Here is a 16,074-nt window from a genome sequence, read left to right on the forward strand (position 1 = left end):
ATAGACACACACAGACCAGCAGAGGCAGGAAGGCAGGAGAAAACTCCTGTTCCAAACCCCCGCTCAGAACAAGGTCAGCAACAGATTGCTCAGGGCTGTGCCAAATCAGGTGTTTGACATCTCCAAGGATAGAGAATCAACAGCCTCTCCAGGCAACTGGTTCCAGCATTTGACCACCCACTGAGTAAAAAAGTGGTTTCCTATGTTTAAAAAGATTCCTGTGTTTTAGTGCACATTGCCACTTGTCTTTTGGAAATTACATTAAAACAATTTTAAATTAGTTTTAAAAAGAAAAAAAAAAACCTGTGCTAGTTTAAAAACAAACCAGTGGGATATCACAAGTCAGAATTATAGTTTAATAGGAAAATTAAAATAAATGCAATACTACAAGAACACTGACAGAGTCAGGATACAACCTGACAGCCTATTGGTCAGGGTGGTGGTAGCAGTCCAGATGAAGTGGTTCTGTTGATGCAGTGATCCTGCAGAAGGGTTTGGTCTTCACCTGAAGGTCCAGTGGTAGCTCTTGTCCTCTGTGAATCCAGTAAGTAAGGACTGCTTGTGTTGTTCCAAACCCCAGCTTATATCCAGGTGGGAATGCTTGGCTCCTCCCCCTGGGCAGAGCATCTCACAATGGGATGGTGCAATTCTATGGGTCATGCTGTGGGTCCTTGATTGCCCATTAAACAGAGATAGTTCCCGGAGGGAGTTATCAGGGATGAGTCATGGTAGGAGATAATGAACACCGCCCACCTGCTTTAACAGCTTGTGAAGATGATAACAGAATACATGTTTTTGGTTACATGTTACATGGTAACCTAGGACAATAACCAAAAAGCCCATAGAAAAAACCCACCCGAACCAAAACACCATAGAAGCATTTAAGTTGGAAAAGACCTGTAAGATCATCCAGTCCAACCATTTTAACTCAGCACTGCCAAGCCCACCACTAAAGCCATGTCCCTAATCTCTGCATCTCCACATCTTTTAAATACCTGCAGGAATGGTTACTCCACTGTTTCTCTGGGCAGCATTTTCCCATGCTCAACAACCCTTTCAGTGAAGAAATTTTTGTTAATGTCTAATCAAAACCTCCCATGGTGCAACCTGAGGCCATTGCCTCTTGTCCTATCACTTTTTTCTTGGGTAAAGAAATTTAATATTAAAAAAAAATTAACCCTCCCACAATGCTCATGCCCAGCCTCCCCCTTATGCTACACCTCTAGGTTGCTGCTACTGAAAACTGATTTAAGGTCTTTATTTTTCAGGTTTATCTTTATTGAGATACTTCTTGGTTTTGAGAAGATTTACCATGTGCGTAGGAGATACTGTGAAATTAGAAATTCCCCCATTTAGTAATTTTCAGTTTGGGAAGCATGTTCCTTAATATTCATGGGCTCATCAAATACTTTTCCTTTCTGTTTATTGCTGCCAAAAAAAAAAATCAGATTGAGCAGATTTTGTTAAGGTGATGTTCAGCTTTGATAAGTACTATTTTGTAGTATTTTGATCATCTTATTCTATATTATTTTTTTCTCCACATGTGTATCTATATGTGCATGAGACCAATATATGATAAAGGTTCCCCAGTACATTCTCCTATAGTTAAAATATCTTAATATTCTGGTAATCAATTAATTTTAAACTTCACAGTTCTTCCCATGCATAATAAGAAGGCCTACTGAATTTAGCTAGAATAACTTAAACAGAATTAAAGATATGCATCATGTCATGCCTGACACTTTATAATTAAAGTCCCCCAGTGTTCATCGTGCCTTCCACTTACACAGATTTTAAATGAATAAATCAAGGCATATTGATTTTTTTTTCATTTGGCTATCTATTAATCTTGATTTTTTTATAAGCTTCTAAGCCAGGACTATGAATATTGAATATTCATAAATATTCTTAGGTATTCTTTAAAATATCTTTAAAATTTGGGCTTGTAAATCTATATGTAAAAATTTACCCATTATCCCATCTCTTTAGTTTTGAAGAACTGATCTTCCATTATCAACCTACCTGAAAATCTCAGTAACACTCACATTATTTATGTGTTTATTTCTAAACTGTAGTTTGCTTGACTTTTGGGGGGACATTAGTGAGTAACTTCTGTTTGAGATAAGTCTTTTGAATGTAATTGTAGCAAGCAGACTGGTTTATACTTGTTTACTGTCTCTGCTCAGATATTAATAGCTTATCTATTTTACTGTTTCTGCTGCAAGTGTCATGGAAAAGAATGTTTAAGGGAGGATTTGCTGATTATATTTCAGTATTTGTTGCACAAAACTGGATTGTGTTGGTGCTCTTTCATTGTGCATTTCACCCCTATAACATCTGTTATGGCCCAGAAGGCAGTTTGAACTTTGTGTGACTTCCAGCTCCTCTCATCAGGGAAAATGACACTTCAACAGATGTAGGAAATGAATTCATGATGACACAAAGACTGTTTTGTCTAACTAAAAATGAAACACTCTGTAATCTATAAGACAGAAACTGGACAAGGAATCCATAATAATTCAAATAAAACCTTAGAACTTTAAATCAGAACTGTATCTCTACCGACAAATCCAAATTAGGGCTAATGTGATGAAATGGAAAGTTGAGTTATACTGGAGTACTTAATTAATTTGGAAACTTTCTAACAAGCAATTATAAATTTAACACCTCTCAGTACTGTCATACCATGAAGAAGTGATGCTTTATGATTTATCAGTAGTAGTATGACTAGAAAATTGAAAATAACCAAACTCTTCTGGGTTTATTGTCTTTGCAGATGTTTTTACAAAACTTGGAGACAAGCATTCAAGGAATAGAAGACAGGATGTCATTAGGCCAGTTAATATATCTTTATTCATAAGAAAAAAAATAAGGCTACATTGTTTACAGGATATTAGAATACTGTATGAATAGGAATTTTTATGTAGTTTATTAAACTGCTAAAAAAATTAAGAAAAAGCCAAAAAGTACATTTAAATGATGAAACATTAAATGGATTGCATTTAAATAGTCTGTTTGGATTAATTTTTCACTGTAGGTTCTCACACACAGAAAAAAGATTATTCTTAGCATTCTCTTTGTTCTCAGAGGATTACAAATGTATTCGGTGGTTTTAAACACTACAAGTCCCACAGACTTTACAAGCTCAACAAGAACATCATCTCCTTTTCAGTGGATAGGATGATAGCATTGTTTTCCCCATGGATAGTTCACTTGGTTATAAGACAGATGTGTCAGTATTTGGTAAAATCCTTGGGTTTTTTCTAGCATTTCATTGTGGGGTTGCTGTTTAATTGTGATGATTTTAGTAACTATGTCATTATCTGTAATGGTCATCTCTTGCGTAACATCTGACTGCATACCATTCCCTCTTCACAGGTCTATAGTGTTGGAATCTTCTTTGTTTATGTGGAAAAAAAATAAAAAATCCACCTTAGGTGACTTAAGATATCTCCAAACATGGTTTCCATTGGAGCATTCCACCTCTCAAGTGCAAAAAACTTTAATTCAGCCTTATTTTATATTGTTTCTTGGTGGAGTTCTTTAGGACAGAGGTGTATTGTTCCCAACTTTTTTGATTACTCATGGAAATGGCTTAGATCAGACCTTTGATAATGGAAATGTAACTTTATGGCTTGCATAATGATTTTTTGGTTTTGTATTTCTGATTTTGCTGAATTAGCAGTTGAGAAAGTTTAACCTAGTCAGATTTTTAAAAAGAACTCAAGCATTTGCCCTAAAATAAAAAACCCTTGAACTGTGTGATACTTAACAAGTGCATTGTATATTTACTAGTTTATGTTTCCTCATTTCAGCTTAGAGGTCCAAATGTTTCTAAAATATAGTATTAAAAAAAAAAAACAACCACCAAATGTTTTTTCAATGGTGTTTCAAAGTATATTTCAATTAGAAATTACTAGAATTTTAAGAGAAAATCAATTTCTGGAAGGGTTGTGTTAGTGTAATTTTCATTCAAAGCCCATTCACTTTTATCTGGGCATCAGTGGACTTAAACATAATATTCTTGGAATCCTGCATAATAGAGGGTAGAAAGATTAACTGGGTGAGTGGTTGCTCTGGGATTGAATTTGATACCTACTAAAAACATACTAATTTCTTTGTGCTCAAGGATAATGAAGCCTAGTTTTCTAAGCATATATTAAATACTAGTTAAATCATTTACTGAAAGCAAAATCACATCACCTAAGTAGGTTTGCTTACTAAATGAAGTGAAAGAACACCAACGGCCAAGGGTATAGTTATCATCAGAGAACTCATGCTAAACAGAATTAGGACCTTCCCAAAGAAGATAGTCCTCTCAGCTCTGTCTTGCAGTCTACTTGTTTTTCTTAGCAGCCAGTGCCAAAGCTATCCAAATTAGTGTCTGTAGCTGTCATTGCTTCCCTTAGCTCCATGTTGATCCCAAGTTAGGCCTTGCTTTGGCTTCAGAGCTGTGTCCTTTCCTTTTTACTGCCTTCCCATTAACCTTTCCTCTTCAGTGAATTTGCAGTCCAACAGATTTAGAAAGACAAGACCCCTCCACAGATGAGTGATGTCTAATGGCTCAAAAGTAAATTCCAAAAGTTATTCAGATGTATTGATGTAGCATAAAACTGTTCAACTATGTTGTACCCAATTTATATTGTGGAAACTAGAACAGAATATGATATGGTTTTTTTATTGGTGTCTTTCCAATACAGACAAAAGGAAGTTTTTTCAAGTTTTATGTGTGTTTGGGTGGGATTTTTTTTTTTTTAAGAAACAGAATTATTAAGAAGATGCTGTATAGGTTTATTAGTTGAAGCAGAGCTTTACTCAGTATTTTTTTCAGATTTTATCAAAATATCATCCCCATTACCTTTTTAGTACCTTATATTTAAATGTACATTTATATAGCATACAGTTTGAATGTGTTTTAATATATTGCTGAGGGACAGTAGAAGTACATGTGAGTGACTTACTGCTACCATTTTTCTAACCTCTAACTGATGACACCTCACTTCTGTTGCATCAGGTGATTATGTGTGCAAACACCTATGGTAGATTTGTGATGTTAGTTCTGAAATCTGAAGGCTACTGCTGCTAATGGGACTGAAATCAGTCTACTAAATGTTAGTCCTTATGAATGCAGTCATCTGTCTCCATATTTAACAGTACAAATGGACCTCTCATTACCATTCTTACTTATATTCCTAAGTGATTTTTAAACCCATTAAGGAATAATTCAGCAGAATCCTCTTAGTGTATTACAACTGATAATAATTCCTTCTTAATGACTCTGATCAAAAGGGAAGGGATTGGTTGTATCACCTAGTTCTAGTAGTGCTCTTTTATTTTGCTGTGAAATTGGACATGTACCAAAGACTGAGGGAAGCCCCAAATAACTTCACTTTTTCCCAGAACATCTGTACTACAGTAGCATTACACTCCCCAGACTTCTACTCGAAGAGATCTTTTACATCTTGCCTTTTTCCTTTTTTTTTTTTTAATAGGTAGTTAGGTGATATTCTTGGAAACATGGGAAGAGAAAGTATTTTTTGAGATCTAACAAGAAGGTACTACTTATTTCTGGGTTTAATTTAACACAGATAACACCTCTACTAAATTTTTGCACTATCTTCACTGATCTGATAAAATAAGCATTCGCCTGTGTATTTAAAGAGATTTACTACAGCCTGGTGCAAAGAACTCAATATTTTTAGTAATCCATTAGTGAGTGTAGAGTAATAATTTGAGTTGTGAGTACATCGCTGCCATCTTCATCAGAGCTTATACTATCTGTAGTTCTTGAGACAGATTTGGAAGTAAGGCAAAATTTTCTGAATGTGTTGTCACTTTGCAATATTTTGCTTTCAGTAAGTGACAAGTGAGTCTTCTCCTAGCTTCATACTTGAATATTTTCCTGACCACTAAAAAGCACAGATTTCTAGATTAATAACTCGGGCAATATTTTTCCTTCTAGGTTGCATTAAGCAATATTTTTCTATTTACGTGAAGCAGAGCTGGGAAAATGATGAGGCTGGGAAAATGGGACAGATGGTCTTATATTTTTCTATTTTGTAAATATTCAAGTATAATATGTAGAAAAAAAATATTTCCTTTTGGTTTCAGAGATGTAGCTAGCATATCTCCACAGAGTTTATGGTTACACTTATGCTAAGAAATTTAATTGGATTTGAGCCCTTTGCCAAAGCTGTGTTACAATTGGAAATATCTATTTAATTGATGAAGGAAAAATATTCTTTTGCTTTTTCGCCTCTCATGCCGTCTCTTGCATTCTACCTGACATGTATTACCTAATCTATTGTATTTCTGTAGTTCAACATCAGTTATTACAGTTATTGGAATTAAGCAATGGAATTGTCCTTGAAGCAATACTGCTGAAATGCTAACATATATATTTCTGAAGCAAATGTACAAGACTGCTCTTTAAAAGAATATGCTACCAGAAAAATGGTATCATAGGACCTAAAAAGTGAGTCTGCAATATGAAATAAACGTCTGAGCACTTGAAGTTCTCCCATGGCTGTATTTATTAGTACCTTGGTTTCCAACCAGCCATCATAGGTCTTGAGGCTATAGTGAAGCTTTACCTGACAGGTAAATAAAGAAATGAGGCTTGGAGTAGCCTGCTGGATGATTTATTACTCCTTGATTCTTATTACAACATAAAGTAAAACTTTGTGCTAAACATTTCCTTTCTTGCATGTAAGTTTGGCTTTTGCTTCTGGTACCATAAATGTAAAGACCATAGATGAGAACAAGCAGACTCTTCCTCTGTCAGGGCTCTCTGTGTCCTAAAGGAGCCTTCACTGTGCTCCTCACTGTGGCACTGGAAATGCCACTAGTCCCTGCTCCCTAGTACTAGAATCAACATTTTTATGGTCTGCTTCAGCTTCTTTCTGGACTCTAAGCAGTCCTGCCATCTTCCTGGTTGTCTTTATGGCCTGAGAAGTTTTGATTTTAGCAGAGCACGCACAGATATTTACCTTTGCCCAAGGCAGGCTATATTCTTGTGGCTTTTTGTGGTTTTTATTCTTAGCTATTTTCTTCCAGGGGCAGGGCATAAGATATCAACACTCACTAAAAAAAATTCAATTGAGGTGATCTTCTCAGGAAAAGCGTTGACAATTCAGGACATCTCATGAAAAATATTATGTACTGTACAGATATTTAATGTTTAATTTTGTTTGCTGCTTGGAAATTTTTGTGGAAAATAGCCAGTTCTGTTAAATTTAGGTTGGCAAACTGATGCTGAAGTAATCTTCGGTTTTCTTTGCCTTTTTTTGGTGTAGCTTTTGATATGACTATTGAACCAAAAATTCACATCTTGTCTAATTCTTGCTTATCTAGGCTAATTACATGAAAGTTAATAGCAAATCTATTTAATTGCACTTTTCTCTTAATTGTGATAAGTTTTCTTGTTAATATCTGTGGATAGTTCTTTGCTGATAGTTTTTCTGTGCTCAGCTTTTCTTGAATTTTTGCTATCAACAGAACTGAATAGTTGTGGGTTTTAGCATGTTTTGAAGTTATGTCATATTCATGGGTAAAATCTGTCACTTAACAAAAAAAAAAAGCTAGAGACTTTGGGAAAACACCCTTCTGCCTCTTTCCCAGACTCGAGATACCTCTCCTCCCTGTCCTGGCCTTCACTCCCCTTATTATCACCTCCCATGCAGGTAACAGTCCATTCAATGAGGTGCTGGATAATGCAGGAGGCTGGGGTGAGGATGCAGTGGTTTCTTTCTGCCATTCCTTCTTTTTCCCTCTTTTCTTCCATGGCTCCTTTTGCCTAACTCATTTCCTCTGTTCTGTTGTGGGTTATCCACAGTCTTTTCGGGATGTGTTTGCTCTCTCATGGGCTCATGCATTGGCCAGAGTCCTGGAGTGTTACCAACTGTGTCATGGAGCAGCTCTTATCACTTTGGCCTTCTTGTCTCTCTCTTTGGCATTTTAAGATGTGCTACAAACTCCTTCAGCCCTCTCAGTTGTGTCCTGCAGGGAGTCCATCCTGACCCAGCTAGAACTGGCTGTATCTGTTACAGTACAACCTCTGACCTCCCTCGCCTGTAACCATCCCCACTACCAAAGCCTTGCTTTTTATATCCAATACACTTGAATATGAGAATATTGTGGGAGGGAGTGTCAAAAGACTTGATAAAATCAAGCTTGTTGGTACCCACTGTTTTTCTTTTGTGCACAAAACTAATAACTTTATCCTAGAAGGTGGTGGAGTTGGTCAGGCGCGATTTACCCTTGGTCAGTCTGTGTGTTACAAATCACCTTTTTCTCATTGAATTTCTAGTTTTATGTTCATGTATAGTTCTATCATGTTTTCTTTTTTTTTTTCTTTCCCTTTCTTCTTTAATTTTTTCCTCAGGTTTGGGAGATAAATCTGTTATCATTGTGTAACATCCTTATTTAGGTTGTATTCTCTATCACTGTATGTACTTTAGTTCAAAATAAAACAATGTTTAGTTGAAATTTCGTACTTGTTGAACAGGTTCTACATATAGAATGAAAACAATATAAAACCTGACAATATAAGATTTAAAATGAAAAATGCCCAAATGAATTTACAACCTACTTTATATTTTTCAGCTTTACTTCAAGTTACAATTTCCCTTAGCAAAGTTGAGCTCAGTGTGGGTGAATCCAAGTTCTTCACATGCACAGGTATGTGTTAATTTTATTTGTAGGTATACAATTTTTGTTAAATTTTGAACTTTCTATTTATTTGTAACTGAATTAGTTGATACACAATATTAAATCAACATATCGTTGTATATTCACGTTGACTTGTGAGAACTGTAGTAAATACTAAAACTTCACTGGCTTCACATTTCCAGTCTAGGATCTCTTTATTTCACACACTGAATCAGTTTGAATTTTCTATATCAGTACAGGTAGTTTATATCTGTTAGGATGCTTTTTTAGTTAAAATATTTTCACTTATTTAAACTAAGGAATTAAATCCTCTCCAACCCAATGAGACAACCAAGGAGATTTTTTCTGGTGAGGCAGTAATCAGGAGCAAATAAATCAGCTGCAAATTTGCATTTGCAGCTGATTTATATAGATCCTTACTGAGTTTAGATCTTCCATTGACAGTGACACATGGCCTGACTACACTGACAGTGCAATTGCCTGATGATTTGACCTGTTAATCCAGTCACTGCTGGACAGCCTTTTCTTTCCTGTAAGACTTTGTACTTTTCTGTGGGTTTTTTTTCCCCTTTCGAGATCCTTGAGCTGCTATTTACCCTGTCTCAATAATTGTACATCTGCCTGCAGTTTTGTCCTGCTTGTCTTTCTTACAAGTCTCATAATTTAGCAATTAGCTGACATTATAGAATCACAGAATCACTTAGGTGGAAAAGACCTCCAGGATTGTCAAGCCCATATTTTGATGGACCACCACCTTGTCAACTAGACCATGGCACTGAGTGTCACATCCAGTTATCCCTTGAACACCTCCAGGGTGATTTCATCACCTCCCTGGGCAGACAGTGCTTGACAACACTTTCCATGAAAAAATTCTTCCTGAATTTTGCATGAATTCCTGACACTGCATAGACTGTGCATTGGGTAGGCATATGCGTTGCATGATATCCTTCTACATGTCTAAATTTGGATTGGTTTTGGTTTTGTTTGTAGCCATTGGTGAGCCTGAGAACATAGATTGGTACAACCCACAAGGAGAGAAGATTGTTTCTAGTCAAAGAGTGGTTGTTCAGAAAGAAGGCGTTCGATCGCGTCTAACCATTTATAACGCAAACATAGAAGATGCGGGTATATATCGGTGCCAAGCAACAGACGCTAAAGGACAAACTCAAGAAGCTACTGTAGTTTTGGAAATTTATCGTAAGTAAAATACTATCAATTAACAAAAAAGCGCCTATGTTTTAAAAGCCCCTAGCATAGGTATTACCGCAGTCCTAGGGTATATCACCGTGTCCCGCAGCCATAGGGAGGAGGAGGAGAGAAGATCCAGCAGGCAGGAATTGTGCAGCAAGATTGATTTATTTAATTATTTTACAAACTCTTTTATAGACTTTTTCTTCATAGTCTAATTGGAAAAAGGATCAGCCACCCCTTGGGGTGATTGGCTAGAATCCTAAAACATCCATTGTCAAAACATTTTTCTACTGTACCCTAAACAAGACTTTTCAAGGCTGCAGGTGTTTGGTTGTTTACAGAACTCTGCTACCTCTTCTGTGAGAGAGAAAAGTCTCTCACGGACTTAGAAAATAGCAAGAAAATCCTTGCTAGCAGCATTTTTGTATCCACACATAGGGAAAGTAAAGCCACTCAAAATATCATCCCAAGCTCTGAAATTTATCTTCCAAATAATTGCATCTCCTGCAGTTTAGTTAGGAGACGTTATGACAAAGATTTAAATTAGGTGGAGGGCCACTTACAAGTATTGTAGATTGCTTTTCCTCTGTATGTTAGAATGTAATCTTATGAGGGTGCGCAGTATGCCCCACAAAGAAATGAGAAAATACGAGGAGAAAGATCAGCATAGTTCATATAACAAGCATGTGTACAATTTACAAGTTACACAATATTACAACTATGTGCATAAATAAAAGTGCAGGAAGTGCAATAGATGACATATAAAAAGTGGAGTTTTTACTGAATTAGTTACTTTAATCTCTGTCTTTTGCTATTCTTGGCATTGTGAAAGAGTTTTGACATAAAGCATTGAAGCTTAGCATGAAAAGTAACCAAAATGAATTTCAATTACAACCAACTACTTGAGTATATTTGAAAAAGAAATACATTCTATTGTACTGAGAGATTCTCTGAGAGATTTGAGTAGTTTTTCTCTCAGTGTTGAATAACTACATTTTATCGCATTCTTTAGATCAAATATAAATGCCTAAAAACTGTACATTAAACAAGCACAGTGAATGTGTAAGGCAGGGTCTTTGCTGATGAAAGGATATGCCAGCAGCCCTTCAGGTCAGTTAGGATCTAATTTCATTGGATTTCATTGGAAAACAGTTTTTTCAATGTGAAGGAATTACAATGAGACAGAAAATACAGAGTAGAATGGTAAAGCACTGCTTCTGAGAGGTAGAGAGAACTCAGATAACAAAAGACATACAATTTAAAAAAAATCTTCTGATAAAACAACCAGTAAAAGGGTGATAGCAGTTAGAAGTGATTACATGGCAGCTTGAAAGCTCACAGTTCAAAGGATTTCAATTTTTTGGGAATTCATTTATATGCATAAAACTGCCAGTTACTCCATTAGCAGAGTGCTGAGCAAGGTAGAAGTCTTTAGAAGCATTTGCATGTGTTAATTTTAATAATTCTGAGGTCAGAGAAACCTGAAAACCTACACAAGAAATGTCAAGGTTTGTGGGAACAGACATGTAAAATTTCTTTATTCATATTTGTGATGTAAGAAAAAAGCAGGATAACTTCTTGGTAGTCTTAGGGCCTGGTTCAGGACTCTTGGATGTCTGTGAGAGGTTTTTTTCTGACTTCATACAAAAATGTATGAGAGGTGTAACAACAAAACTGTGCTCCCTCTGCCATGTGTGGATTATTTGATACTCATATCAATACAAAAATTGGAAGTGAAGCTGCATCTCTGGCTTAAGGTCCCCAAAGTGTACTCTGAAATGAGTACTCTGAAATGAGTACACTGAAATGAGTGAAATGGTCATCTTTGATCTGAGAGAACATAGGTTGGTTTGTTTATTCTGTGTGCAAGAAATTCTTCCAGATTTTTATTTTTTTGTGTCAATCAGTTGCATTGGATCTTATATAAGATCATGGATTAATGCCATCTCGGACTTCTAACAATATTGAATTTATTCAACCCATGTGGGAAATCAAATATCATTTGGTTATTTGAGCTTGGAAAAATTAAAAGCTTCAGTAAACCTAAAAAAATCTCATTAATTCCTAAAAATAATGCTACAATTTCTTATGACCTAATAGTCATAACAGACTTAATAGTTTTTCACTGGCTTTTTAGGTGTTTATTCAGCTGCTGTTTTTCTCAGTCAGTGAGGCAAAAATTTTACTTTTCTAGTGAGAATTTTCCAAATTTTAAAGATTTTCATGGAAATTTTGATAGAATAAAAACACGAGGTTTTAATTCAGTAACAGAATAATGAGGAATAAAACACACAAGCGAGTGAATAAATTATCAATATGAATATATAAACTTCTAAGACCTAGAGTTTCAAAACTGTGTTTTGGAACATTGAAAACAAAGAAAATACATTTATAAAACCTGCAGAATATATATAAATAAACAAAATTTTGCATAATACAAAATGATAGTAAAGTCATAGTAAAGTCCATTTTTACAGGCAGGGAATAAGTCCAGGACCATTTGAGTCTTATGCTGAAAAATAGTATTGTGGAAATAATTCTGTATTATCACAATGATAAAATTTAACAGTGATATTTATCTTATTTGGTGTTACATGTAATTTTAATGCTAAGTTAAGTGTGAGACTCTTACTGCATTCTGTTTTCTTTTTTTTTCCTTTTCAGAAAAGCTCGCTTTTCGGGACATAGTATCTCCACAAGAGTTCAGGCAGGGAGAAGATGCAGAAGTTGTTTGCCGTGTTACAAGTTCACCTGCTCCCATTGTCAGCTGGTTGTATCGGAATGAGGAAGTCACAACTATTGCTGACAGTTAGTATTTTGGTAACTCTTTAAGTTATACATTCCAATTAATATTAAAACATTATTGTAAAAGAAGACTAATCACATTTTAGTGGGGGATTTTGATTAGCCCATCAGTTTAAATGTAATTGAACCAGGTTCTGTGTTCTGTAGAGAATCCGTATACAGTGTCTTTTCTTCCGGTTGGGAATTTTGTCTAGGCGTAGCATGAGTGTCCAAATGCCCAGAAGATTGATGGCAGCTCCCTCACAGGAATTCTTCCGGGCGTGCCTTGTCTGTAGGAGTTGAACACGTTTAAAACACACAGAGATGAACTTCACTGCACACCAAGCTGTGATACTGGCCCTACACAGCATTGACTTTGAGATACTTGCCCAGTTGCTCAGAGAATTCCAGGTGGAGAGGCATTTTGCATTATTGTGAGAGTTTGCTTGTATGAGGGTAAGTTACCCTGTGAGTTACAGGTAACTGGGGTATAAGTAATCTGCTTAGGCCAGACTGATAAAGCCTGGGTTAAGATAAACCTCACCTTTTCCATATGCAAGTTCTAAGTCTCTGGAGAGGCAACTAATTAGGCAAATAGAATTTTTTGACTTACCCCTGCAAAAACTTTAAATTGTTTTTTTCAGTGCTGTCTCAATAGTCATCTTTGCCAAAACATGACTTTGCACATTTTCTGGAAATGGAACTAGCATTGTTAATTAACCAGCTTTTCTAACTTCCCATCAGTTTTACCTCTGCATGTAAGGAAACTCAGGGAGGCGCATGCACTTAAAATTCTTCTTTCAAAATTAATTGTAATTTTTATTTCAAAATGAAAAAGAAAAGCTGCTTGGGTGTTTTATGAAGTCAAATAAGCAAATGTGGAACAGTTAGGGGATAAAAAAAGCTTGGTTGATATTTCTGGACTCAGTCTTAGGTTCCTCTTCATTGTGAAAAAAAGTTTTGATTAAACTTCTTTCTTATTTAGTATATCCTATTTCTTCTGTCATCTAGACATGGAGACTAAAAGGAAGCAGTAAAACACAGAACATTTTCAAAAGTAAGAATGCTGAAAGTAAAACAAGAATTGGCAGTCTGGGAAGAAGTTTTTCAAGGATGTTAGTCAGAGCTTGAAAAAGTAGAACTGCTTCAAATATCTCAAATATTTTATTGCCATTTTGGTTTTCCAATCAATCTGTAGGATTAGTAAAGCAGATGAAGCAACATTTCCTTTCTTCAAAATCATGCACTTTGAAAACTGAGGTTTTAAAATTTTAATGCTTAAACTTGCCTTTTTTAACCATTTTCTTTCACAGTGCTAAAAGGCACAATGATAGAAACCAGTTTTAATTAAAGTAGTAGAATACTTCCCTTACGTTCTGATCTAGAATAGTATTCAAACACAATTCCAGTCATGCTTGGGAGGAAGCAGTTTTAAATCACATAAAAATAGGACACTGTAAGCTTTGTGGGTTTTGTTTATATCTGTATGGGTTTATAATACAGGTGAAAACCAGCATGCCCACTGTCTTACAGCTAAGAAATTTTCTCCATGCCTTGTGAAATAAAAATGACTCTGTTTTATATTATAATTTCAGTTTCAAAACCTACTGTGGATGATCAAATTCTCTCTTCTTCTGAAAGATGATTTAAGGCACACTTCTAATGAGCCAGACTAACCCTCTAGATCATATTGGGCAGGCTGTGGCAATCCAGTCCTGCTGCTTCCTTGGTGTAGCATAGTCTCTGAAAGTTCTTTTCCACTGAAAGTCAGTAGCTTGTAAAGTTCTAATTCCAGTACTGGAGGCGCGGTGACATTGCTGTGCAGAGCCCATGTAGACCATTTAAATACATTTGTTTTAACCAACATGCAAATGTGATTGCTTGCTTTAAGATGGTTAACATGCTGTGTTTATTTTGTGTTCAGAAGATATTACAGTCCATCTTGGAATGAATGACAAGTTCGTTTGTATGAGGAACAGGTTTAATAAAGATCTTGGTCTTCAACTTTTTCCAAAAGTTTTGATATTTTATTCAACAGTTCTTTAGTCATGTCTTACTGGTAGAATGTACAGCATTTTGTTGGACACTGTGGCTCATAGCCTGGGACATACACAGCAAAATTTTCAAATCATGAGCCAGAAATACCTCTAGATTGGATTGAGTGGCACTGAAAAGACATAGGCAACCCTTCTTGTCAGCCACATCACTTAACATGGGATATGACTGAAGGGGAAGGTCATGTGACTGACTGTTCTAAATCAGGCATTTGAAGTTGAGGGGGTTGAGTCCAGACAATGCAGTGATGAGCTGGAGAAGCGTAATACCCAGTTACTGTTCAGATTCACCAACTTGAATCTGTTTAGTAAAGGGCACAATTTTTATCAAGATATCCATGGCACAGTGAATTTCTTGTATACTCATGGGAATATCTACTTTTGTATCCATATTTCTTCAATGAAAGTTGAAAAGTTATCCAGCCAATGTTTAGTTTTCTTTTTCCTGATACTAAGTGGACCCTCTTTTTTTCAGTGTTTTATAGAAATGGAGATCATCTCCAGCCCTCTCATTCATCTCACACATTACATGTTTATGTTAAAAAAAAACAACCAAAAAAACAGATTTACCAATGTTTAAAGGCTTAATGAGGGGCTCGATCTCAGCTTTTCAAAACATTTGGAGGCACAGTTCTGTGGGAATTGTGTAGGAGCAGGACAGGAAAAGATGTTCTATTTTGTATGTGGTAGGGTATAAAATGACATTAATATTCAAGTATGACTTTAACAAACCAGACATAATTAGTGTAAATATGTTGAGGATGTTATTGTCTTGTAAACTTCTATCGGGTGAGGCATAATTTTCTCTTTTATTCATTTCTCTCTTCATTTTATGGTAGAATTCTTGCAACTGAAAGAGAAGTCACTTGGTTGCTAGTTAAAACTGAAAGCTCCTAAATCTCATCACCCTCCAGTATTGAAAGGTGCAAACAGAACAAGAACAACAGCTGAGTAACAAGGGTTCAGGTTCTGCAAAACCCACTTCAATTCAGTGAATTGCAGGAAGTCATTCTCCCCAGAAGAGTCCATTAATATTGGCGATTTTTCTTGGATTGACCTTGGTGAGCTTCCAGGCACCCAGCCAGCCACTCTCTCACTTATCCTCCTCAAGAGGTTGACCTTGGCTGGATAGCAGCTGCCACCAAAACTGTTCTATCACCTCTTCTGCAACTGGACAGGGGAGGAAAAATATAATGAAAGGCTCATAAATAGAGATAAGGACAGGGAGAAATCACTTGCCAATTGTCATCATGGGCAAAACAGACTCGACTTGGGGAAAATGTAACTACCAATATAATCAGGGTAGAATAGTGAGAAATAAAAGTCTTAAAATGCACCTTTCCCCCATACCTCCTTTCTTCTCGGGCTTAACATG

At 36.0% G+C, this 16,074-nt stretch overlaps 1 protein-coding gene across 1 annotated transcript in view; it reads left to right on the top strand.

The window, feature by feature from the left end:
- The first annotated feature begins 725 nt into the window (after positions 1-725).
- Positions 726-16,074, top strand: part of NCAM2 (neural cell adhesion molecule 2) — a 145,618-nt gene continuing 130,269 nt past the window's right edge. Inside the window, exons 1-4 of the mRNA XM_017732672.1 lie at positions 726-813; positions 8,605-8,679; positions 9,661-9,867; positions 12,526-12,669. Of these exons, the coding sequence (XP_017588161.1) occupies positions 726-813; positions 8,605-8,679; positions 9,661-9,867; positions 12,526-12,669 (514 nt within the window). The remainder of the gene's footprint in view (positions 814-8,604; positions 8,680-9,660; positions 9,868-12,525; positions 12,670-16,074) is intronic.

Source organism: Corvus brachyrhynchos, unplaced genomic scaffold (genome assembly GCF_000691975.1).
Source record: "Corvus brachyrhynchos isolate BGI_N302 unplaced genomic scaffold, ASM69197v1 scaffold231, whole genome shotgun sequence".
NCBI lineage: Eukaryota > Metazoa > Chordata > Aves > Passeriformes > Corvidae > Corvus > Corvus brachyrhynchos.